This window comes from Cyprinus carpio, chromosome B11 (genome assembly GCF_018340385.1).
Source record: "Cyprinus carpio isolate SPL01 chromosome B11, ASM1834038v1, whole genome shotgun sequence".
NCBI lineage: Eukaryota > Metazoa > Chordata > Actinopteri > Cypriniformes > Cyprinidae > Cyprinus > Cyprinus carpio.
This window is the reverse complement of record NC_056607.1, coordinates 12,794,628-12,818,609: the sequence shown is the minus strand read 5'-3', so window position 1 is coordinate 12,818,609 and position 23,982 is coordinate 12,794,628. Positions and strand designations below refer to the sequence as shown.

General features: G+C 34.8%; 2 protein-coding genes across 7 annotated transcripts in view; both read right to left on the bottom strand.

Moving 5' to 3' along the window:
* Positions 1 to 655: 655 nt before the first annotated feature.
* pecr (peroxisomal trans-2-enoyl-CoA reductase) lies at positions 656 to 3,812 on the bottom strand. The gene is made up of 8 exons (XM_042733984.1): positions 3,658 to 3,812; positions 2,708 to 2,841; positions 2,368 to 2,533; positions 2,135 to 2,216; positions 1,955 to 2,051; positions 1,506 to 1,616; positions 1,142 to 1,253; positions 656 to 1,045 (listed from the first exon to the last, which is right to left on the bottom strand). The coding sequence occupies exons 1-8, from the start codon at positions 3,767 to 3,769 to the stop codon at positions 960 to 962; spliced, it is 900 nt and encodes a 299-aa protein (XP_042589918.1). The 5' UTR covers positions 3,770 to 3,812; the 3' UTR covers positions 656 to 959.
* A 265-nt stretch (positions 3,813 to 4,077) lies between these two features.
* LOC109105217 (mitogen-activated protein kinase kinase kinase kinase 3-like) overlaps positions 4,078 to 23,982 on the bottom strand; it is a 58,649-nt gene continuing 38,744 nt past the window's right edge. The window contains exons 15-34 of one of the 6 annotated variants that reach the window (XM_042733977.1): positions 22,607 to 22,669; positions 17,303 to 17,361; positions 14,011 to 14,049; positions 13,094 to 13,168; positions 12,019 to 12,070; positions 11,166 to 11,460; positions 10,573 to 10,670; positions 9,892 to 9,933; positions 9,646 to 9,730; positions 9,425 to 9,504; positions 9,191 to 9,251; positions 8,824 to 8,941; positions 8,689 to 8,747; positions 8,074 to 8,177; positions 6,939 to 7,107; positions 6,652 to 6,720; positions 6,415 to 6,507; positions 6,140 to 6,210; positions 5,646 to 5,701; positions 4,078 to 5,524 (exon numbers count right to left, since the gene is read on the bottom strand). In XM_042733977.1, coding sequence (XP_042589911.1) covers positions 5,437 to 5,524; positions 5,646 to 5,701; positions 6,140 to 6,210; positions 6,415 to 6,507; positions 6,652 to 6,720; positions 6,939 to 7,107; positions 8,074 to 8,177; positions 8,689 to 8,747; positions 8,824 to 8,941; positions 9,191 to 9,251; positions 9,425 to 9,504; positions 9,646 to 9,730; positions 9,892 to 9,933; positions 10,573 to 10,670; positions 11,166 to 11,460; positions 12,019 to 12,070; positions 13,094 to 13,168; positions 14,011 to 14,049; positions 17,303 to 17,361; positions 22,607 to 22,669 — 1,776 coding nt within the window. In that variant the 3' untranslated portion in view covers positions 4,078 to 5,436. The remainder of the gene's footprint in view (positions 5,525 to 5,645; positions 5,702 to 6,139; positions 6,211 to 6,414; positions 6,508 to 6,651; positions 6,721 to 6,938; positions 7,108 to 8,073; positions 8,178 to 8,688; positions 8,748 to 8,823; positions 8,942 to 9,190; positions 9,252 to 9,424; positions 9,505 to 9,645; positions 9,731 to 9,891; positions 9,934 to 10,572; positions 10,671 to 11,165; positions 11,461 to 12,018; positions 12,071 to 13,093; positions 13,169 to 14,010; positions 14,050 to 17,302; positions 17,362 to 22,606; positions 22,670 to 23,982) is intronic. The other 5 variants (XM_042733981.1, XM_042733979.1, XM_042733978.1 and 2 more) reach the window with 5 other exon arrangements.

Sequence of the window (23,982 nt, the reverse complement as noted above, 5' to 3'; positions counted from 1 at the left end):
TGGACCCTTTCCACATTTCCGGTTTCTCAGCAGCGGAAGTCGTCGTAGTTGGGTTAACTTGAAGAGCAGTGAAATATATTTTTTGTATTCCCATTTGCTCAAATAGCAAAAGTAAAACCCCACGACAGTATTTTCGTGACTTTCAATAAAAGTAAAAAAAATTGAGCGAGACTGATAAGGGTAATCAGAAGAGAGAACAATGTCAAATTTACCGTCCCTCCCATATACGCGGAATTAGAAACACCTCGCATAAGCGACTGTTTTTTTTACTTGATGCAAAGGTGATATAATACAGAGAATAGTGTTATAAATGTAAATACATTTAAAAAAAAAAATACAAATATGAAAAACTTTCGAAGATTTACGATGCTGATGACCGCTAAACGAGCATAATGATATACTGATAATTTATAAAATCGACATAACAAAAGTAAATAGATATAAAGTTATGTACTATACTACTGGGATTAATATTCGCGAGACTCAATTTTACAACTGTAAAAAAGTTAAATGTTCCTTATTTGTCTAGCAGCTCGTGCCCTCCCATGTTAGGTCCCCCTGTCAAAAAGGAAAATGGTTTGGAAAGAGAAAAGAGTCATTTTCTAGGTATATTAATTTCCAGAGAAGTTATACTAATGCAACGGCTTACAAGTTGTTACAACAGCAGAACATTTATTTTTTAAACAATACACTACATGTTTGTAATCTCCCTGGAAGAAATCTTAAAATTACAAATGTTATATTCACAATATCATACTGTTAGCATATTTACACTGATTAAACACAGCTCTGAAAGAACAATTAGAGCTCAACTGTGCAATGATAATGAAATTCAGTGAGCATCACTCAAATGCCACAGTCAAGATGTGTTAGAAATCCCAAGCAAAAAAACATTTGTGGTCCACCCACACTGTGATGAAGAGCAGCTGTTTGACGGTCTAGACTTGTTTTGTTACGATTCACAGCTTGGATTTGGTCATGTTCATGACTTCTCTCAATATGTCTGTATTTTCTCCCTCTGGGGCTGGAGGCCAGGCTGTGTGATCTGATTAGAGAGACAAAGTGAATCAGAAACATACTCAAATAGTAAGAGTCAACATCCGTCCTAATTTCAAAGCAATAATGGCACGGAAAAAGCTACCTGGTATTTCCCAAACAGAGTGGTAGAGGCTCTGTCCTGCATCCACTTTCAGGGTTGCTCCAGTAATGTAGCTGGCAGCCGGAGACAGCAAGAAACATACAGCAGGCGATATCTGACACAGTTCAAGTAAATATTAAACACTCATTTTGTAATTCTGTATAGTGTATATATAGTCTTTGGAAGGCTTTTGTCTTTCAAACACATTAGACTCCACAAAATCATGTTATTCTTCATTTAAACAGTATCACATTTGCATGTTCGTGGTCGTTATCTGATGTTGGTTAACGGTCACATGACATGCAGCAGGTATACAAATCAATGCATAAATAAATAAATGTTACTATTATAATAGGTTATACGATACCTCCTCAGGAACACCGAGTCTTTTAGCCGGACTGAATGGCACTGACATCTTAAACATTGCTGGGCCAATTTCTTTGTAGTTTTCCATCGCAGTTTTGGAGATGATAGTTCCCTGCATTCAGTAAACACAAAACAAATGCACATGCACTGTTTATGTGGTATAAGACCAAGTGGAAGTTCACACTGAATTTTACATAGTAGTTGAATTAGAATTACATTACAGATAATAAACACATGCCTTTTTAGCAAAAACTTATTTGGAAATGGAAACATTTTCACGCAAGGCTATTTTTCCATGTTTCATGTGCTTATATTTACATTTTCATTTTATCCAGGAACATACTGTAAATCAAACATGGATATATCAACCACTTTTTTCAATGTCCCTGAGTAGGGAGCACTATCCAAAAACAATACATGCTTTTAAATTGTTTCCTGACTGGCACTAACCGGAGCCACAGAGTTGATGCGGACCCCACTGTCAGCCCACTCAATGGCCAGGCTCTTAGTCAGGTTGTCCACCGCTGCTCTGGCCGCTCCTGTGTGCCTGTCATAAAAAAAGTTTTAAAAAATGAAAAATGTAAAGTAATACACAATATTTTTATTATATTGTTATAATGTCCAACTCACGCCATTCCAGGAAAACCCTTCCACATGTCTGCAATGATGTTCACAATTGCACCTCCGTGATCTTTCATCCATGCATTGTATGCTATGAATTAAGAGCAAAAACTGACTGAGTAGCCTCTGAATTTGTTATGCAGAATTGTCAAGTTTACAATTTGCACATTCGGATCAAAACAAACAGCAGATAAACTGCTGAACTGTATGTCTTGCATTTCACGTTGCCATTTCTGCCAAACCTTCTTTGCAGCATGAGAACGTTCCGTTGAGGTTAGTGTCAATCACAGCTTTCCAGCCTTTTGCACTCATCAGGTTCACTGGGCTGGAAAACTGCCCACCTCCATTATTCACCAAAAAGTCAATCCTCCCATGAAGCTTCAGAGTGGAGGACATCAGGTTCTTCACCTGGTAAAAAAAACAGGAGCTAAATAATCACACCACATTATAATCCAGACCTACAGTATACTGCTGCAGTATACTGGAGAAACCCTTCCAAAATGAACATGCTAAAAACAAAGACTACTTTACACACGCTTCTCTGGTGTAAAGGTATAAAATACAGCTTTATGAGACTGTCACCTCTTCTTCATTTCGGATGTTGCACTGTATAGGGGTCACTTTAGCCGGACTGGATGAGGGGATTTTCTGCGTCAGCTCTTCAGCTGCTGACTCCAGACGCTCAAGCTTCCTGGATGATATGACCACACTGCAACCTACAACATTAGTGATATTTGAGACTCTAGATTTTTGTAGAAATACTATTCATTGAGGTTTTTTTTAATAGTTTAAGTGGAAGATATTTATTTAACAGTTAAGGAAAAACTATGGAAGCCCATTTCTGCTACTGAATAAAAAACAAAACAAGTTAATTAGGCTTTTTAACTCACAGTTCTGAGGTATAAACAGAAAAAGAAAAAATGTCAGAATTGCGAGTTTATATCTCGAAATTCTAAGAGAAAAAAAAGCCAGAATTGTGAGATGTAAACTCACAATTGTGAGAAAAAAAGGTCAGACCTGTGGGATGAAGTCGCAATTACATTTTCTTTTCTTTTTTTTTCTCGTTTTATTTCAGTAACAGAAATCGGGTTCCATAAAAATAAATAAATAAATAAAACACCAGACAAAACGTGTTGATAGTATTTTTGGAGTGATTAAAAACTATTCCATAAATAATGTAAAAAAAAAAAAAAAAAAAAAAAAACTTTCATATATTAACAAAATGAAAGAAGAATAACTGACCTGGAAATATATTCAAATTAATGAATATTTAATAAGACTGTGCCTTATTTGCAAATTTAAACGTAACAGAAACGGAAATCATAATCTAAAAACATCATATATATTGCATTGGTATTTATTAAATATGTTATTACTAATATGTGGTATGTAAAATGTGAAAATGAATATTTTATAAATTAGTGAGTGACTGAATGCTTTGTGTGTTGCTCAATATCTGGACTAAAGTTCACTGAAGTCCTGATCTAAATACAAAGTCAAATCCATCAGTAAAACTTCCAGTAAATGCATACCTAACTGTAAGAGCTCAGAAGTAATAGCTTTTCCTATCCCAGTCCCGCCTCCCGTCACGATTGCAACTTTGTAATTGAAAAGACCTGCTTTAAAAACACTAGACGCAGCCATGTCTGTGACGAAACGGACTGTGAAGCAAGATAACGTAATAATATTTTAAAATAAAAGTCTTTTTCCGGTTGTGTTGAGCTAGCTTCCTATTCTAGGCACGATCATTTCACGTGCTAAATTATGAATATTTGCGTTTCATTATTGTAATAGCAAATTATTACTAATACATATTGTACATTTTCCTAAAACAAAAACACCTAAGCCATCTATAATGTAATCTATAATAGAGAACATTACATATATCAATTGTACTTAATTATGCACGTAATAAGATTACAATTATTAATAATAACACGCAAGGCATCTCAGTATGTAAAACCATGTGATTTTATTTTACAGTATATACACAGACAAAAAAGTAAAATTAATTCCATAACCGCATTATTATTGTCAATCACGAACAAACAAACTAGAGAAATTAGGAAGTATGTTTTTCTGTTCTTATGATGGAACTTCCTTTACTTTTAACAACTGTTTAATTTCTGAGAGTGATGTAATGCCAGTCCATGCTGCTAAACGTTTACAGCAATTTACAAATCCAAACATAATCTTCTAAATGGTGTGTACAGCACTCAAATTACAAACAAACACAACTGATGTAGACAGTGATGTCATCCACATCACAAACCTGTGACCCTGTGTATCAGCAGCCTTGCAGTCTGATTGATTTAAAACCATGTAAGGACATCCTAATGATTTATTGCTTATTAGGGTTGTACATGTCATGTACACATAAACAAAAAAAAGAAGAAAAAAAATGTGTATATATCTATATATGTTATTATCGGCATGGTTTTAAACATACACTGACATGTACAGTACACATCAACATTTTAATAACCTTGTGCAAATTGAGTGAGTGCATACCACAGAGTTAAAAACAATTAATTAAAGGGCCACTGAATTAAAAGTTGCTTAATAAAAACACCATTTGGCTTATATATATATATATATATATATATATATATATATATATATATATATATATATATATATATATATATATATATATATAAAATCAAACAAATAAAAACAGCAATGTTAAGAAGGCAAGTCTTGGAAAGATGGGCACTTCAGCTTTGTGATTCCTAAACTATTGCATATAACAAAAGTGATCTGGCCCTAGAGGTCATTTAAAATAGTACCCAGCATCTCACAGTCCTTTACAACAGCCAATGCTGCCACAAACCTGTACAACATAAATGTGCTGATATCTACACAACCAATACAATGAGTACGACTTAACAATACTGTCTGTATGTACATGAATTAAATATGTATCTTTAAGCACTTGTGTGGTTAGCGTCAAATGTGAGTAGTGGCTAAAAACAAAACAAAACAAAAAAAGTCTTACTTGGGGGAAAAAAAGAGCATGTGTTTATATGTGTGTTTCAGGTAAAAAATAAATTAAAACTGCTAGAAGCCAAACCAAAACAAGGCCTCTAAAGCAGGTAAGGGTGAAAGTGCATACTGTAGTATATCATGTGGTTACGGCCCGTATTTTCTCTACTCTGAGATCTTTATATCCATTCAAGCGTTCCTCTGTGCTCTCAGCGGTTCAACAACAGCATCTCTGTGGTTCTTCTGAGACGTGGCCATCTCATCGGGCTACATGAAATGAAACGCTCTTGGAAAACATGTAGTGTTTGTCCCATGATGCATTGCGGTCAGTAGCTGTTTTCGTGGCCTGCGAGGATGTAGAGATTGCTGTGTGCTGTGGGGTTGTCTGTTGGTCGGCTTTCCAAAACCACCACTCTATAAAGAATGACATAAAAACAAATACAGATGACCTACGTTATAAAATATGGATTGGCACACCTGTAATAAAGTGTATGATATTAATTACATCATGACTAATTATACTGCTTCTTCTCACCTGTCTGAACCTAGCAGCCGGAATATCCTGGAGTTGTCAGAAATCTCCTGTGTAATCTGGAATATAAAATGTGGACAGAATAATGGGATTGCACAATATGTATGCCATTTCATTTGTTTATATGATACCCTAGTTTTTTTGTATTTTTTACACTGCTCTCTGTAATATGTGACTCTGATTGATTATATTTAAAATATAATAAACTGTATATTTTACCATAACAATAATACTATGATTTAAAATGTTCGCTGTTGCAGACTATAGTAAAAATTATGATAATATGATATATAGAAAGATTATTGTGTATATATTATACATTTATGTATATACATTTGATATTTAAAATTGTATAAAATACACTCACTATTGTATGCACGCACACACACACACACACACACACATATATATATATAGTTTCTGTCAGGTTTTTTTTTAATGATATTATAGACAGGCTGTCTGTATATTATCTCTCACACATATACAGCAGGACTTGCCTCATTGGACTTGAAGCTGCGTCCTTGCATGCCATGCCTCCAGAAGGCCAACACACTGTCTTGAAGGCAAACTAAGAGGGACAGATAGATAGATAGATGCAGAGCACGAGAGAGTTATTAAAACAGAGATTTAAATCCATTCTTATAAATAAATTAAACCTTTTGCCCATACAAAAGAGTTAAATATGACTAAAGGCTAACTACTAAATTCAGTGGGCTTAGAAAATGGAGATATATGTACTTGAAGCACCCGTTAATGTACCAAGGTCTCATACCTATTGATTCAATCTGGAAGTTAAAAGTCAGTTCTGCTGAGAGTTTTCGACTGGACTTCAACCGACCATGCAAATTTACAATCTTAATGCACCCTTGAGAGGAAGAAGAAAAGCAATTAATATATATATGTTATATAAATATATAAATAAATATATTGTGTGTGGGTTTTATATATTTGTATATAAATATATACATGCATCTGTTATTAATCTATTATTGGCATGTTTGTTACTTACGATCTAAGCAGACTAAAATTGTATCTCTCTCCAGCTGGGTCACATGGATCACGCAGCTCTGTGGGGTATCTGAAATAACAACAATAATTTCTAGAATTTTGCATATCTTAAAAAACAAAAAAAAAAAAAAAACAGGAAAAAAAGCTAATTTAAATTAAAAAAAGAGATATTTTATATAAACAGATTATAAATAAACAACTGCAAAACAATTTATTAAATTAATATTTGTTAAAACATTTAAAGCTATTAAATTAAGAGATAATGGTGTCATGTTTTAAAGTACCCACCAGAATCAAACCAGTTGGAGGTAGAGTTGGGGTTGAGGGTCTCAAAACGCACCACCTGGTTGAGCTCCGTCCCTTTGCTCACAGCTATGCAGATGAGAGGATACTGATGTTCTGGAACCACCAGCATCTCAAATACCTCCAGCGGACACGGCAGGGGGAAGTCTATGCTCTGCAGGGAACGAGTCGGTGCTTAATTTGGAACAGCGTGCGTTTGAAAATGCCAAGTAAAGCCATTTTAATTACAAGTCTTATGTAGAAGATCAGCAATTTTAGAAGCTTAAAGGAGGCATGAATAGCTCATGTGGCTACATGCTGTTTCCAAAACCTTGAATTAAACACATCTCCTATGGATCTTAGTGTAATGCTAATCCACATAGCACTCGGTAACAAACCCTATCTCATTGCGCCCTCTGGAGGTCACATTTATCGGCCACATATTTCATTGAGGATGTCTTGTTTAAGAGTAATAATAACCATTATGAAAATTGACTAATTTATTGTGAGGCTTAAATTACTGTGTCTTTCCCACTTTCCCACTGAAATGAGGCAGCCTCAATAGCTATGTTTCCATCCACCTACTTTTTGGGATATCGCATAAAAAAAAACACTGGATGGAAACGCCAAGATGTGCATAAATTCTAAAAATGTGCATAAAAAATAAATAATAAATGTATTATCCGGTAAGAAGACATGCGCATAAACTCTGATGGAAACACCTTGAACTGAAAAGTGCTTCATTATAATTAACTCCCAGAACTGCGTTCCTAAACAGCAGGCTCCGACAAAAGGATAACATGACCGCGAATGGCTTGCATGCTCTAAAACTTGAAATTTATTGTATACAAAAAATATTATATAGGTTACAGTGCCTTCTTCTATACTGCAGCAAATGAAATTTTTCTTCATGATATTTAGCACAAGTTAATCAGAAAGTGACGATTTTGTTCTCTTAGGATGGAAACGGTGCACAAATGTTTCATGCGATATTCCAATTTTGCGCACAAGTTTAATTCGTAACTTTGCATGGAAACATAGCTAATGACACGTGATGCGGCCAACGAATGCGGCCTCCAGAGGGCACAGCCTTCAAAATAAGACACAGCTATTGTTTTGATAATGGGAACCAGTGGCTTACCTTGACCAACATGAATTTCTGCATGGACTCCACCCACTCAAACAGGACAATACTGGACTGAAAGGCACCGCACAGGTACTTGTGACCAGTATATGGATTCCTCACTGAGAATAAACAAGACAACAGATGGAAACAAAACCCAGTATAAAACCTTAAATAAAGTCTGTTTGATCATATCATCAAAGTCATCTGAATTAAACTGTTGCTTCAAATGTTTGTGGAAACTGAGATACACTATGATTTAAAAGCTTTGAAAAAAAAGGTACTTTCATTCAACAAGGATGCATTGATGCAAAGAGACAGCAAAGACATTTTTAATGTTAAAAATGTTATTGTTTCCACAAAAACACGTTTTCAGCACAGATAATAATGAATGTTTCTAGAGCTCTTTATCTAAATGATGAGCTTTTAGCTTTACCATCTCAGGAATAAATTACATTTTAAAATATCTAAAAATTTTAATTCACAATATTACTGTATTTTTGATCAATTAAATGCAGCCTTCTTTCAAATATATATTAAAAGATCTTAATTTTTACAAACTTCTGCCGATGCAGACAAAGTTCCTGTATATTCAGAAACACAGAAAGGAAGGAAATGACGGGATCTGCTCACCTACACAGCACTTTTGACACCCTCTTGTTTCAGGGATCTTAGTGGATACTGAGAATTTCCTAAAATTCAAATGGAGTATTTACATTTTGACTACTGGTCACATCCTTAAGCTCACACAGTGATCTGCACATTTACCTGGGGATTATTTTGTCAGGCAATTTAAGTGTTGGTATGGCAACAGGGAGTTTCTGCATTTGTCGAGCATGTTCAAATAGGCCCATCAGACTATGAGAGTACAGATGACATGCTTTTCCTGCCAAAAAAACAGTTTCATTATTCAAAACAGGGACAGGCTGTCTATGTCAGGTAATGCTTCAACATATATGATATGCTACTACGGTTAACTATTTTAATATGATCACATTACAAGCAGTTCAACTCTGTAAAGTGTGACTCAAAAATAAAAATAAAACACTAAAAATTGTAGCAATCATAAAAAAAGAAACTCAGACTAATCTGTAATCTGAAAAGCTAAACCTGATTTTTTTTAAGCACATTTTACCGGATATTGATAGCAGGCTGTTGCTCATGACATACAGCCAAGTACATCTCCTGGGGAAAAGCTGAGAATGACACAAAAATAGCTTTAGCACAAGACAAAAGCACAGCGCAATATAAGGATATACTTCACACAAACTGAGTTTTCCAGACACATTTGTAATTTTTTTTGCTACTACTACTGTTATGTAGGAAAACTAAACATCTGTTTGAAAATATCTGAAAAGTAACATCACACCTGTTCCATGGACGTCTCGTGCAGCTCATTAAGGTTTAATGTGTAAATACCTTCCTCTGCTCCAAATATCAGATACTGGTCTGAAATGCAAGAACGGGGAAGAACAAAACAGATTTAGAGGCGGTATCAGCAAATCGTTCCGTAGGCAATATTAATAGATATAATAATGAACCATCATATATTAACATTTTAGCTTGGGCAGATTATCTTAACAAGATCACCTCGTGTGCCTGGGTTGATCCATGAGGTAGCACAGTGTATTTTTAATGGGCAGCCATTGAAGACTTTTGAGAAACATGCTCCCATCTGGACATGGAAATACAACACATTGGATAACTCAGATGCAGCTAAATAAATCACTGCTCAGAAAGTTTATACACAAGAAAACAATGCTATCAAAAGGACAATATACATAAATAAAAATACCATAGATCTGCACGACTGAGTAAACTATGATGTCCACTTACATGAACCTTTGGAGTCGGTGGGAGACCATTGCTGATGGGTTTCTGTTGGGGGGGGGGCAAAACAAAGAATAAACATAAAATTAAAACAAAATAAGTTTCACTATATAACTTTCACTATTAGATAGATAGATAGATAATATGTAATAATATGAATATTATTATTGCTACATATACTAATATTGCATTATTAAAAAGAAAACAATTGTATGTATTATTATTTTTATTATATGATGTAATCAATAATATTATGTAAAATTTAAACAATTTATTTTATAAATACTTAAACACAATAATAACAATATATTATTAAATAACAAAATGTACATAAACAAAAGTTAAAAATGCTTCAATATGATTGTATGTAATAATAAAAATATGTAGAAATAATATATATTTACATATGTATTTAAATATATATACACACACGCGTTACACAATAATGATATTATTATTAAATAATAATTAAACAAATTAATAATAACAATTTCTTTAAATATCTGATCATTAAATACATTAATAATGTGCATTAAAAAGTGAACAGTGATTTAAGAGTATTCAAATATTAAATTATTTTAAAAAATAAATAAAATTGTTGCACTCAGCAAACATTGTCAATTTTTCCTCCAGGAACCATAAGTGTTACAAGACTCAATACTGGAATGCACTAAAATGAAGCCATACTGGAAAATCTCTCTTGTCCTTTGGTATAGGAACAGCAGGGGGCATTGTGGACTGTCTCTCTGTTGAGGGCGAGTGTTCAGATGGGCTTATTCCATTGCCTGTGGGAATGAGAAAAGATACAGCAAACAGTTTAGTTTTCTGTTTATAAGTCTTAACACTATGTTTTCACATAGGGATCTAGCAAGAGGTGCACATGGATCACATGTGTAAAGAAAATTTTCTTTTTATCTACATTCAGTTAAGAAGTTTAGCATTAGCAGCTACTGTTGCAATTTGCAGCCACCATACTACAACACAACAAAAACTAGACAAGCGTAATGAACCAAAAATGATGACTGCAACATCAACTGACAGGAGAACAATAATTTGACAAGGAAAAGAATACAAGGGTGGAGTGGGTGACTCATGATGTCTTCAAGTGGGTGTGTGACATTTTCACATGCCAACACTACTGACGCCATTTCTCTTAGAAAGGGCACGAGGAAAGAATGACATGCAGTCTCACTATGCGCTAACTAAAGAAACTAACAGTGGGACGGACTGGAGACAGGTTTGGTGACTGGGCTTGAACCAAGTTTAAAGGCCTGTCTTACTGTCTCCTTCCTCATCACGATCTTCCTCTTCATCAAACGAGACCTGTAGCCTCTCGTCAAACTGACTACATATCCCAGCATCCCCCTGGGTTTCCCAAGGGCCATGTTCTTCCCGATTGGTCTCATTACCTAAACTGCTGAGCTGGTTTGCGGGCAGTCGAGGAGGTGGAGGTCGAGGGGGTATGTTGGTGGATGATCGAGCTGGGCTTTCGGGCCCCGGGCAGCGCTTTATAGTGCCCTGGTTACCGTCATGATCACCGGAGGGGCTTTGATGTGGTTCGGGACTGGGCTTTGGCTGGAAATGGCAGAACAAAATTAGCAACACACTACCATTTCAGATCAATACTGTGATTACTAGAAAAAAAAGTGGATGCAAAAAAAAACTGTAGAAGCTGTTCACTGATTTCCAATAAGCTTGTTTCAAGGCAAAAGAAGGACTTGGTTGCTCAAAATAAATCTGCTAAATCAAAGCAACACCTAACCACACACACTACGGTTCATAAGTTCAAGGTTGTTTTCTATTTAAACATTTTAAAATATAATTTATTCCGGGGATGGAAAAGCTGAATTTTCAGCAGTCATTACTCTAGTCTTTTAGTGTGACATAATCCTTTAGAAATTATTCTACTATGCTGATTTGATGCTCAAGAAACATTTATTATTATTGGATGAAAACATTGATGAATATATATATTCTTTACAGCCACGTTTAATACATTTAATGCATCTTTGCGGAATAAAAGTAATAAAAAAAATCTTACTGACTTTGAAAGCTATTGCATCTTTTCAACACTAAAAAGGTTTATTATAAAACCACATTTTTAGATATGATAAAACTTTTTTGTATTCTTACTTTGGGAGGAAGCGGTGGTGGGAACTTAGGCCTCATAGTGGAGCTTTTTGTGCTGAAAATAATCAGAAATCCAATTAGATGAGTCACAATGCTAATCATGTATGCTAATTATGCTACAACTAATGAACATAATTTAGGGCATTAACAGGATGTTAATAGACCTTTGTGGTTGGTTTCATCAGATACTGGACCAACAGGGGTACAATACAGGACAGTAAACAGACAACAAACAAACATGCAATCAAATGCGCCAGGAATAATTCACTCTATAATGAAAATGCTGTTTTTATTTACTCACCCTCATGGTATTTCAAACCTGTATGCTGTTATTGTTTTCCATGAAAAATAAAATGAGATTTTTTTTTTAAAGAATGGAATACAGTGCACTAGTCATACTGACTACTTACATGGTGCTTCACTGTGTTGTTTTGGTAGATGCTAATAACAGCATTCAGTTTGGAAAAGGGGGGATGCATAAATAATGACAACGTTTTTATTTTTGAGTGATCTATTCCTTTAAATATAGAAGAAAGCTTGTTAGCATCATTAAGAGAGGACACTACGAGTTTCATGGTAGTAGTTCACTTGCATTTGAACCTGGAAAAATATTGCGTAAGAGGTAGTTGGATGAACCTTAACATTCTAAAACGCCTTCTAGCCATGGCATTGCTAACTGAAGGGAAAAAGAGATGGTGTGTCTAGTAAGAAAACAGATGATAGAATGTTTCCCATAGAACTAAAAAGGTCATGATACACTGGCAACATTTTCGGGGGACATTGAAAAACAGTATTTGAGTCAAAAGAAATATTCATGTGTGTCATAAATATATACGTGTGTGTGTGTGTGTGTGTGTGTGTGTGTATGTGTGTGTGTATATATATAATATATATATACACATATATACATATATACACATATATATATATATATATATATATATATATATATATATATAATATATGTCTCACAGAAACTTGAATTCTTTCCAAACAGTTGCCAGTGCATCATGATCTTTTAGTGTTTTAACCCCTAGAGCAGCAAGAAGGGATTGGCTACAGAATCAGAGGAACTTACTGTTGCAATTCATCATCATGATCATCACCATCATCTTCACCCTCATCATCATCCTCCAAATGAGCCTCATGCCCCCTAATGAGGATTGAGAAGGTTGCGGCGCTCAAGATTATTAATTTGAAGCAACACTTTCCTCGAATTCCCATGGGTGAGATTAAAGGTTAATGGGTCATTCACATAGGACATTCTGAGTTTTAATTGTTAGTCTATGTAAATACACACTAACTTGCGTGAACTTTGTAATATATACCGCTGTTTTTTTCAGCATCTTGTGCTATGAGCATCTTATTTTTAATACATCATGCAAAGAAAGTTACATTTTCTTTTCTCAATGTTCCATTTTTACTGTTTGTTGTTTTTGAACACAAGAGCATATCCTGTATGAATGAGCCCATATACAGTACATTAAAAGAAACTGTTCAAAGTGAACATCTAGGCACTGTAACACAAATACTACATGAATATATAATCCGGCAATTCAGGATGTTTCAGTGACATCCCCTTTAAAGATGTCCAACAAAGTGTGACTAATTAATAACTGGATGATCCCAAAGACCAATCTAGACATGCATCTGGAGTAAATTTCATTTAGAGAGACTAACTGGTTAATTTCCCCCTGAGGAATGGAAAACTAATACTGTGGCAAAAATAACACAGATCTAAAACACAGCTTTGCCAAGCAAATCAGCCTTTGGTTCCACTCGGACAAGCACAAAAGGGCAAGGTTAGGTCACATCAAATATTGATCAGATGAAAACCCAGCTATGCAGAGAGAGAGTGAGAGAGGTAGTTGTACAGGCAGAGTTTGACAGAGCAGCAAAAAGATGGAAAGATAGAGAGAGAGGAAGCCAAAGGGGAAAAAAAGCTAATGAAAGAGCACAGGAGTGAAGGACACAAACAAAGCAACGGCATCATACCTCTGATGCAGCTCCTCTTCAACAGATTTCAAGAGGCTCCTATCAAAAAAAAGAATTTATCAAAAGGGAGATGGTACATAAACAGGTGATTCTTTCACTGCAAAGCACATGTAAAAACACATGATGAACAGTTTTATAACACATCAAGGGATCCATTAGACCTCATTGATTTAAGGCTAAATAAACAAGCATTTACTGCTAATTTGTCTCCAGTGACACTGGGAAACAGTCCAATGTTTAGTTGTTAAATTTTAAGAGAATGTCTGCTTCCGACTGTCTGGAACCTCCGTTCAAAGTTGTTTATCTACACTGCACTTTAATTATTGAACAGTAAGGTTTTCTGGACTAAAAGGGATTTAAAATAAAAGAAAAATCTGAAGATAAAACTAGCTTCACATTTCCTCAAGAAAATATAGCTGCGAACAGTGATGACGGCCCCAAGCTCCAGGTGCCACCGCCACCCGTGTCTGGACAATTCACTTTAAAGACAGAAGAAACTTGTTTCCTTTTTTAACGTTACTTTAATAAATCGCTAAAGTAACACGGTTCAAGATATACATAATACATTTGCAATTTAACATCTTCAATATCTTGGAATCATGTTGACACAGTTTGTGTGAATTGCATAAATCCCTAGGAGGAGTATGCAATAACAGAGTCAGATTTTTTTTTTTTTTAAATCCATATTCAAACTGAAATAGCCAACTTCCTGTTGGTTGTAGTTAATGACTGTAAATTAGAAAGTTGTCTGCCTTAATGAGAACAATATATGTACCGAGTTTGGTGACTGTAGGAAAAAGTAACCCCGCCCCCACACTTTTGTCAAAAGGCGGCGTTATAGAGGCACCTGCTCCGTGCTCATTTATGGGCTTTTGCCAGTGTTTGTGATGGTTGAAAACGCTGGTGTGTGTGTCTCAATTTAAGTGACTCAAAAACACCTGAAAAGAATATTATATCAGTTTGATGCTTTGAAGATATCAAGAATCCCTTAATCCCCAGTTTTACATCTGCCTTGTTCTGACATTATTCTGATAAAGTTTGAAGTAAATCAGGTAAAAATAAGAGGCTGATTTCAAAGCACTTCATGTGCATTTACGGTCTTGGAGACCGCCGTATGTGTGTTTCATTAAGTCAGCGAGACCGTAGGGTGTCCCATTCATCATTTTAACATTCAGAAGGAAGCTTGCAAGTGCCTCCTTTATGGACACTATGTGCCCTCGATGCACAATTCTGCCAAGCCAGCACGGAAGCAAGCTCCGCAGCAGACTTCTACCCGACAGTCAAAGCGACATTGTGTCACAAAAGTGTGCACTCAGAAGAAGTCAAGTGTTTAAGGTGAGATTTGGGACAGGGCCTTTGTGATTGGCTTCATACAACGAACAGACGGCTGAAGTTTCATAAAAATCAGACATGTAAGCAGAAGTTATTAGACACTTCCTGTTTCCCTTTCTTCGCAATAACTTTGTTGCCTCTCCACAACCAAACCATTCTAGATATCAAAAGTCCTTTAGGAATTTAACATCTTCAATGTCTTAAGATCATGTCAACCAAGTTTGGTGGCAATTAGATGAAAAACCTAGGATGAGTATATCAAATTTCAAAGCATCTGTTTTTCACAAAACCCAAAATAGCTGACTTCCTGTTAGGTGGAGCTAATGACATGCAATGTGAAAGTTGTTCGGCTCAATGAGATCTATACGTTTACTAAATTTCATATGTATACATGCAATTATGTATAATATTTGACCCTCTGCATTCCAGGGGGCACTGCAGAGACCCCTTACCATGCCCGCGAAACAGTCTCTGGCCGGGCCTAATGGTCACAATCTCCAAGGTGTGTGCCAATTTTCAATAGTTTCTGAGCATGTTAAGAGCCCCAAAAGCCCCAACAACCTTGAACAATAATGAGAACAAGAATAATCCTTCGAAAAACAATAGGGCCCTTTGCCAATTATGCAGTTCTTAAAATCACTAAAAGACATGCTATTATAGTGATATTAGACGACAGCCACCCTAACATGAGAATTAAATTTCTGTGCACCGTGTGCTAGAGAAAATACCATGATGGAATTCTCCATCATAAAGCTAATTATTTTTTTCACTAAATTTAAGGTAATCCATATTTTTTTCACACTAAAATTTTCTTAAAAATGCAATACAACAATCCACCTGCAGTAAAAATACACAACATAACAGCTATAATATGTAAATTATAGCACAGAATAACAGTTCTATTGTTTCGCCTTCCACCAGAAGGATGGCATTTAATTTCCTCAAAAAACAAAAAAAAAAAACCTGTGCTTTATATTTATTTTCATAAAGCAGAGTGCATTTTAGCCATATTTAAATTAAAGCACAAACATGATCAGGAAAACTAAAATAAATAAAAAATTAACAATAAATAAATAAATATTGTGACATGTTATTCGTCATTAAATAAATTAAATTAAATGGCCTTCTCAATTCATTGCATTCAATGTCCAAAAGAGCACACGCACCTAGATCATTCATCCTGACAATACTATTCCACTGTTTCAGCTACAGAGACCAACATTAACCAAACAGAGGCTGATTACTGTATCTGTGCATAAAACTGACTGAATGAGAGTGGATGACAGCTCATATCTGGTGAATTGTGACGCTGAGGGGGTGTCTCTCGAAAGTGCTCGGGACCCATCTGTTGACGAGAGCTGAGAGCAACACCTCTGAGCACACGCACAGGCGCTCACACAAACACAGAGGGAATGGTTTCACTGCCACTCCATCTGGTGTACTCGACCTTCTGTTCAATATATGGCAAAAACAGTCAACAAGGCACAAGGTGCGTATATTATAAAAGAATGGCAATCATATAGATCCCACACAAGCTACCTGCAACATAGTGTCCCATTATTGAGACAGCAAAGTCAGGTGTGAGATAAATGGATGTACAGAGAAAGACACACATGTGCCTTTACCACTGAATGAACTCTCTCATGAATACAGGGAAAGGAAAACATACACAGCTTGACATACAACTGAACTCAATGCATCATCAAGCTGACAACATGATGATGCAATGTTTCTTCAAACCCACGGTTTTCAGACTCTATGGCTTTATGAAGGTACTGTAGAGCATATGAAAATAAAATATATACAAAATATATTTTAAAATAATTTAAATGTTTTTATACATGTAAATTTAATTGAAAATTTTAATTTTAAAATTATTATAGTTGAAAGTTCTATGAGGTGGATTGAATTTTTTATTGTCTGACTTTTTATTTAATGGCAACAATGTGCTGAAACTTACTTGTTTCCTCCCAGGATGGAACCTTTAGGGGATCCCTGCTCATAATCCATCTGTAAATCCTGGAACAAAGAGAAAGCAAGTCACATAGTGTATATCTTCATCTTAAGCTTTAAAATATGCGGAACACAAGTACGTTTACACAGAGCTTAGCTACATTCATGCACACGTCAAAAGATGCATGAAAAGAGAACATGAATGGTAAGATCTGCGTAACATGTCCAGCAATCATGAACTCTAGGTTCTTTGTTTGTAATTAGTGTTATCTACTATTAATCCACACATGCAGTTTCATAGCGGTTTTGAAATTTTGAGGTCTATTAGTGAGTAAGAATATAATGGAAGAAATGATGAGATGAGCATTCATCTACAGTGTATAAGCTCTACGTTAGCAAGCAAGCACACAGCTCTTGCAACTATCATCTTTGGATTTCACTTTTTTTGATGAAATACAATTACAATGTTGATTGCAGAAGACTGCTGGAAAGGAATTAATTCAAAGTTCTCAGTGTTCTACTCTTAATTAGGGCATTGTGGGAGGACTGGGCCATGTGCTATCTCTCCTCCCACTCGCCAATATGATCATTCAAGCAGGCAATGACTTGAAATAGCTTAGTGTTCATGAATTAATAGCATCATAAAACAGAGGCAGTATCTATAAAACCCAGTACCTCAGACACTGAAAATGTGCAATGTGAGGAATATTTTAAGAACAAGACGTTGTTTTTGACCTAATGTTTATCTGCGGCATGTCGATTACCACAACAATTTCAACAATCCCTCAGTGCATGGAGAAAACGTGTTTACAGTAAATAATCTAATCTTATAATGGAAGCTGGATGGGGAGCTAATGTAATTTCAACACGTCATGACAAGCTGAAACAGTAAACAAGGTTAATTTAACTTGGTTTTCATATGAGAACACCAGGAAAGGACGTGGAATGAAAGTTATCCGTATATGCATGAACAAACACCTATATCAGTAACAAATAAGCACATGTTAGACAACACAGAAATGTTCCACCTAAACCAGATGATTTTTATGTATTTTTTGTATAAATTATATAATATATGGTAATATATACTGTATTTATATAAAAAAACATATCTATTATTACAACTGTTATTAAAATTATTAGTACCACTTAAGTAGGGACCAATTCTCACTATTAACTAGCTGCTTATTAGCATGCCTATCGTCAACATATTGACTGTTCATTAGGACTTATAAAGCACATATTGTGCATGACCATATTCTACATCCCTAATCCTAACCAATACCTAAACTTAACAACTATCTTATTAACTATTAATAAGTTGCAAATTAGGAGTTTATTTAGGCAAAAGTCGTAGTTAATGGTTTGTAAATAGTGAGAATTGGACCTTAAAATAACTGTATAATGTTTTATTATTGTAAAATGTACATTTATTAACTGTATATATTTTTTATTATTTATTTATTTATGACTTATTCATTAGGTTTGAAATGTTCTAAGAATTTGAAGTGATTAAGATAAAAATGCTAAACACAACCATTCTGACTAAGTGGACTTTATATCCAATACATGCACTGAAGTAGTCACAATATTTCAAAGATGAGTTAAAAAAAAAAAAAATCTGGTCTATCCCTTTAAGGGAAACGGTGCGTCTTATTTTTTGAGGGAAGTTGGCAACAGTACTTCATCCATTACAGAAAATGTTCAGGCAGAGGATTTTGCTATAATAATCAGGTTACTGATGATTAATCCTGAGGACATTCTCTCTCTCAAACTCATTCTTTAATTTTTGTCTGTCTCTTTTTGCTGCTTCCACACCTCTATCATTCATTTCCCCCCTCTTCCTCTCTCTCTGGAATACAGCTTTCAGCCATGCAGAACCTCATTGATTTTGCCCTGCAGATTAACAAACCAAATTTCCTTTGCACAGCAAACTGTCATATCCTTATTCGCTTGCTGTCTTTCTGCTGATGGGAGGCTTTTCAGTAAGAGTGATGGAGAGAGAAAGGATGGAAGAGTAAAGGAGTTAAAGCTAACAGAACATCCCAGACTATATGCTTCACTGCTTCTGTCACCGCCTTCTTTCATCTCCCTCCCTTTGGTTTCTTCATAGCAGTCAAAGACACTGATTCCAAGCATGTGATTCGCTGTGCCACCTCAGTGCGTGGGCTTCAGACCAGATGGATGAGGTGTCACTCAAGAAAGCCTCAAAAATGCAAAAAGATGAAAAAGTGAAAAACGTTTCTTTTAACAGGCCTAACGATGTGAGGCTTTTAAAACTTGGCAAACTATGCAACAACATCCTCCAGTAGTTCCCTGTCACTGTCTAATGGCAAAATCGAATAAAAGGTCAAAAATTAAAATTAGTATCCACAATCTAACTAGGATGCATTACACAGTGTCCTAACCAGTGTTGGGGGTAATGCATTAAAAGTAACGCGAGTTACGTAATCAGATTACTTTTTTCAAGTAACTAGTAAAGTAATGCATTACTTTTTAATATACAAGAAAATATCTGAGTTCCTTTTTCAAAAAATTAACGTCAGTTACTTTGTTTTCCCATTTATTGACTGACAAGTCTCCAGTTCCCATACTGAGAGAAATCGGAAGTAGAGAGGCGTTGTGTGCGCTGTGTGAACATGATGTTACTGTAGTTCTAGACTAAATGTGAATGTGCATTAATTCCCACTCACAAAAAAAACAAAAAACAAAACAGATTTAGTATTCATCAAAATTAAATTAATCAAAACAGTGAAATGCAAACTCAGAATATGACGCAAACCTGCAATAACTAAAATATATTAAATAACACAAATGTATCTATTCCCATTTTATTAACAGTGCCTTTGCTGCTGACCTTTAATGATCCAGTTCAACCATACTAATAATCAAAAATGACTTTAGATAAACTAACAATTGTGCTTCATCGTTTTTTATTTTTTATTGCTGAAGAGTGTTGAACCTTCTTCTCCTGTGTTCTACTGTACAGACGTGGAATTTACTTTTCCTTCAGCCTGAGGTTTATTCATTACACTTTTTGGTGTGAAAGGGCTTTTACATTTGCTATAAATAGAAATTCTTATATTAAAAACAATCAAGCCCTGCTCATATTTAAAAAGTAACGTGAAAGTAACGCAAAAGTAATGTAACACATTACTTTCCATAAAAAGTAACTAAGTAACGTATTTAGTTACTTTTTTAGGGAGTAACGCAATATTGTAAGGCATTACTTTTAAAAGTAACTTTCCCCAACACTGGTCCTAACTACATGCAACGCGACAAGATTCCAGCGACAAACAATTTGGGTGTCCAGACTAGACGCGACGTGACAGAATCAATCAAATATCACAGCCAATCAGAAGCGTGTGTGGATGGGCTCTCTCTGAAAGCGCTCTGCACTCACAATGAAATGAATAAGTTTATAATCTAATTCATAAAATTAAAACGTTTTTAACATTATTGAATGTACATACTGAGTAACTGATACCATCTTTGTTATGGAATATGCTTGTTGGTTCACATTGAGTTCACAGTTTTAACGTACATCTTTGCTTTAATTTATTTTCAAGATCTAAGATAAACTATCTGTTGTTGCTTTCAGTATGGCTATAAGGTCATGCAAAATGACATTCAAACTCACATTAGACATGTTTAACTCTCTCACATAATCACCTATCACATTATCTACCGTCACATAGTTTGTATGTTGTTGTTCCAGCCGCAACCATTTCTAAAATAGAAATTTTGTGTGTCGCCATCGCAGCTAGTTAGGACAAAAACTAACATGGAAAAGATACCGTTTATCGCATGTAACAGCATCACGTTGTGTGTAGTTAGGACATGGTGTTAAAAGATTTAGGCCAAGTTTTCAATTCCTACTAATTTATTGTCAAAGTGTGTCGTAAGTATCCACCTAGTTTGACGTCAAATTATTTTAGTTATAAAACTTTTGAATGCACAATACAAACAAATCTGTACTATTTTGCCTTTATATAACATATCACCAAAACTGATTTGACGTTATTAAAAAAGCAAAAAAGGTGTGTGAATAAAGAGAGAGAGAGCATGAAAGAGAAAATCTTTAAAAATCTTTCAAAACATTACCTTTACCAAATATAACATTTGCAAAAAATTATATATAGAAAATATAATTAAAAAAATTGATTAAGATGTCAAATTAAAATAAGTCTCAATATATATATATATATATATATATATATATATATATATATATATATATATATATATATATATATATATATTTTAATTTAATATTGTGAATATAGTTAATATTAACTTAATTTACTCCACAATAATTATTCAAAATCCAATATAATTATTAATAAATGAAAAATCATGAATATAAGATGTTTAATATCAGATTTTTTTAGACTTTGATGATAATGAAATGATGCATTAGACACTCTTTGACACTTGTGACAGCTGTCTATGAAAACCAACACACAATTCTTTGCACCTAAAAAGATAAATCACAATTCAGTATGCAAATATAGGTAAAAAAGAGAGCCAATTGGATTTCAGTACCCAACTATTGTTCAGTACTGTAGTTGTTCACAATAAATTGGTGTTGAAAGGGAACGGTGAGGTTGTTTCCCTGCTGCATAATTAGCTGATACCTCAAACAGACCGTGTGTGCTGGGGTTGTTGCGCAAAGCGTTGCTTGCTGAGGCAATGTTTTCCCCTCCACTCACAGACCTGCAGAGCACTTTGGTTTAACCATCCCTGTGGGACGTGCACAGGCACTTCAGACTCTTTATTTTGCCTCTCTTTCTTTTCTTGTTTTTCACCATTCGCTCCCCTCCTCTGTCCCACTCAACATCCATTCCGTCTGTCTAACCCTAATCTCTCTCCATTCACTCTCGCTTGATTTAAGATGTGTCTGATTGTGACAAGCCCTAAAAATAAAGCCCCTCAGAGGCCTCGACTACATAAAATGCTTTGCTTTGCAATTTCAAAGTGCTTTTGATTACTGAAAAGTGCAGCGACATATCGACTTTGAGAGATATGTCTTGAAATGAAGCAAGAGGCTGAAATACCTAAACAAATGATCCGGCACAGAGATTTGGAGTGACAGACAGAGGCAATAACACTGATATTATATACAGGCAAGATGAAAAGACAGACTGCCATGATCTAAATAAGATAAGGCAAAATAAATGGCGATGAAATGAAAAAAAGAGATGAAAGTCACATATGGGAAGATGAGTACACTACACAAGCGTTGCGAAGCGGACATGATGCTAAAAAAAAAAAGGAAAACAAAGAAAGAGTAAAATACACAAAAAAATACCAGATTAGATCTTGCAGTGTAGTATATTTCTTCGGCACAGTCCAAAAAATCGTCAGTGTCGGGCTGTTTAGTAGAAGGACCAAGAAACTTCGGTTAATTACACACATACACATGTGATGCCCACGTGGTTTTACAGAAACAAAAATTGATGAGTTAAGGGCAGTTGAGGTGAAGAGGTGTTTGCAAAGGCCATGCCAACCTGAATTCAATAGGTTTTTAAACAGGCCTGTGTGTTAAAGAGGCAGTGCATAATTGCTGAAAAGTGGTGTTGTGGTACCATGATCACGAGGGTTACCCAAGTACTGTAGAGTTACAGAGATCATAATTCTGCTCTACTCTATTGCTGTTAAGTAAGCAATTGTTACTCTTTATTTTATTGATTAGTTATTTCTCTTTGAGACACATATACATATACACACACATAGTCACACAAATAGTCACACACACACACACACACACACACATATATGAATATGAATGAAGTGTTCAGTTGCTTTCATTTCACTCTAATGGCAAGGTTTTTTTTTAATTTCTTTAAAAAAGTGTGTGTGTGTATGTGTATATATATATATATATATATATATATATATATATATATATATATATATATATATATATATATATATATATATATATATATATATTATATATATACACACATACACATACACACTTTTTTAAAGAAATTAGTACTTTTATTCAGCAAGGATGAATTCAATTAATCAAAGTGACAGTACAGACCTTTACTATAAATAGTTTGTTTCATTATATTGATCAAAGAATCTCCAAAAAATTATCAGTGACACTGAAGACTGGAGTAATGACTGCCGAAAATTCAGCTTTGTCGTCACAGGAATAAATGACATTTTAAAATATGCTAAAATAGAAAAGTTATTTAAATAGTAATAATACTACTATTATATTACTATACCACAATATTACTATTTTTACTCTATTTTTGCTTAAACGCAGGCTTGGTGAGCCTAACAGGCCTTTCAAAAAGTGTAAAAAAAAAAAAAAACTGCACACACACACACACACACACATATATATATATATATATATATATAAGAGTGTTTAAATGTGATGGAAATCTACAAAAATGTTGTTTATTGCTTGAGTTGGCGGTTGTGAAAAAAGACCCGCTAGTTGCAGCAATTATGTACTGCTTCTTTAGAAACAGTAGGGCAACGCGATGTGAATCCAGAAAATACAAAGAAAATCAAAGCGTGGGGAGATCTGAGGTTCTTCAGATGTGGGGTTCTATTCAGAAGATGACATCATAAGCATGATGCTACAATGGGAATCGGCATTAATTTGATGTCCTGCTGTTAAAAATGATCTGGTTTATAAAAGGATGACAAATCCAGTTACAA

Excerpts from the sequence above, each read along its gene's own strand:
- pecr (XM_042733984.1), bottom strand. The coding sequence starts at position 3,769 with ATGGCTGCGTCTAGTGTTTTTAAAGCAGGTCTTTTCAATTACAAAGTT. Across the intron at positions 2,842-3,657 it reads TTCTGAGCTCTTACAGTTAG|GTTGCAGTGTGGTCATATCA; the intron begins GTATGCATTTAC and ends CTAATGTTGTAG. Across the intron at positions 2,052-2,134 it reads AAGGGTTTTCCTGGAATGGC|GCACACAGGAGCGGCCAGAG; the intron begins GTGAGTTGGACA and ends TTTTTATGACAG.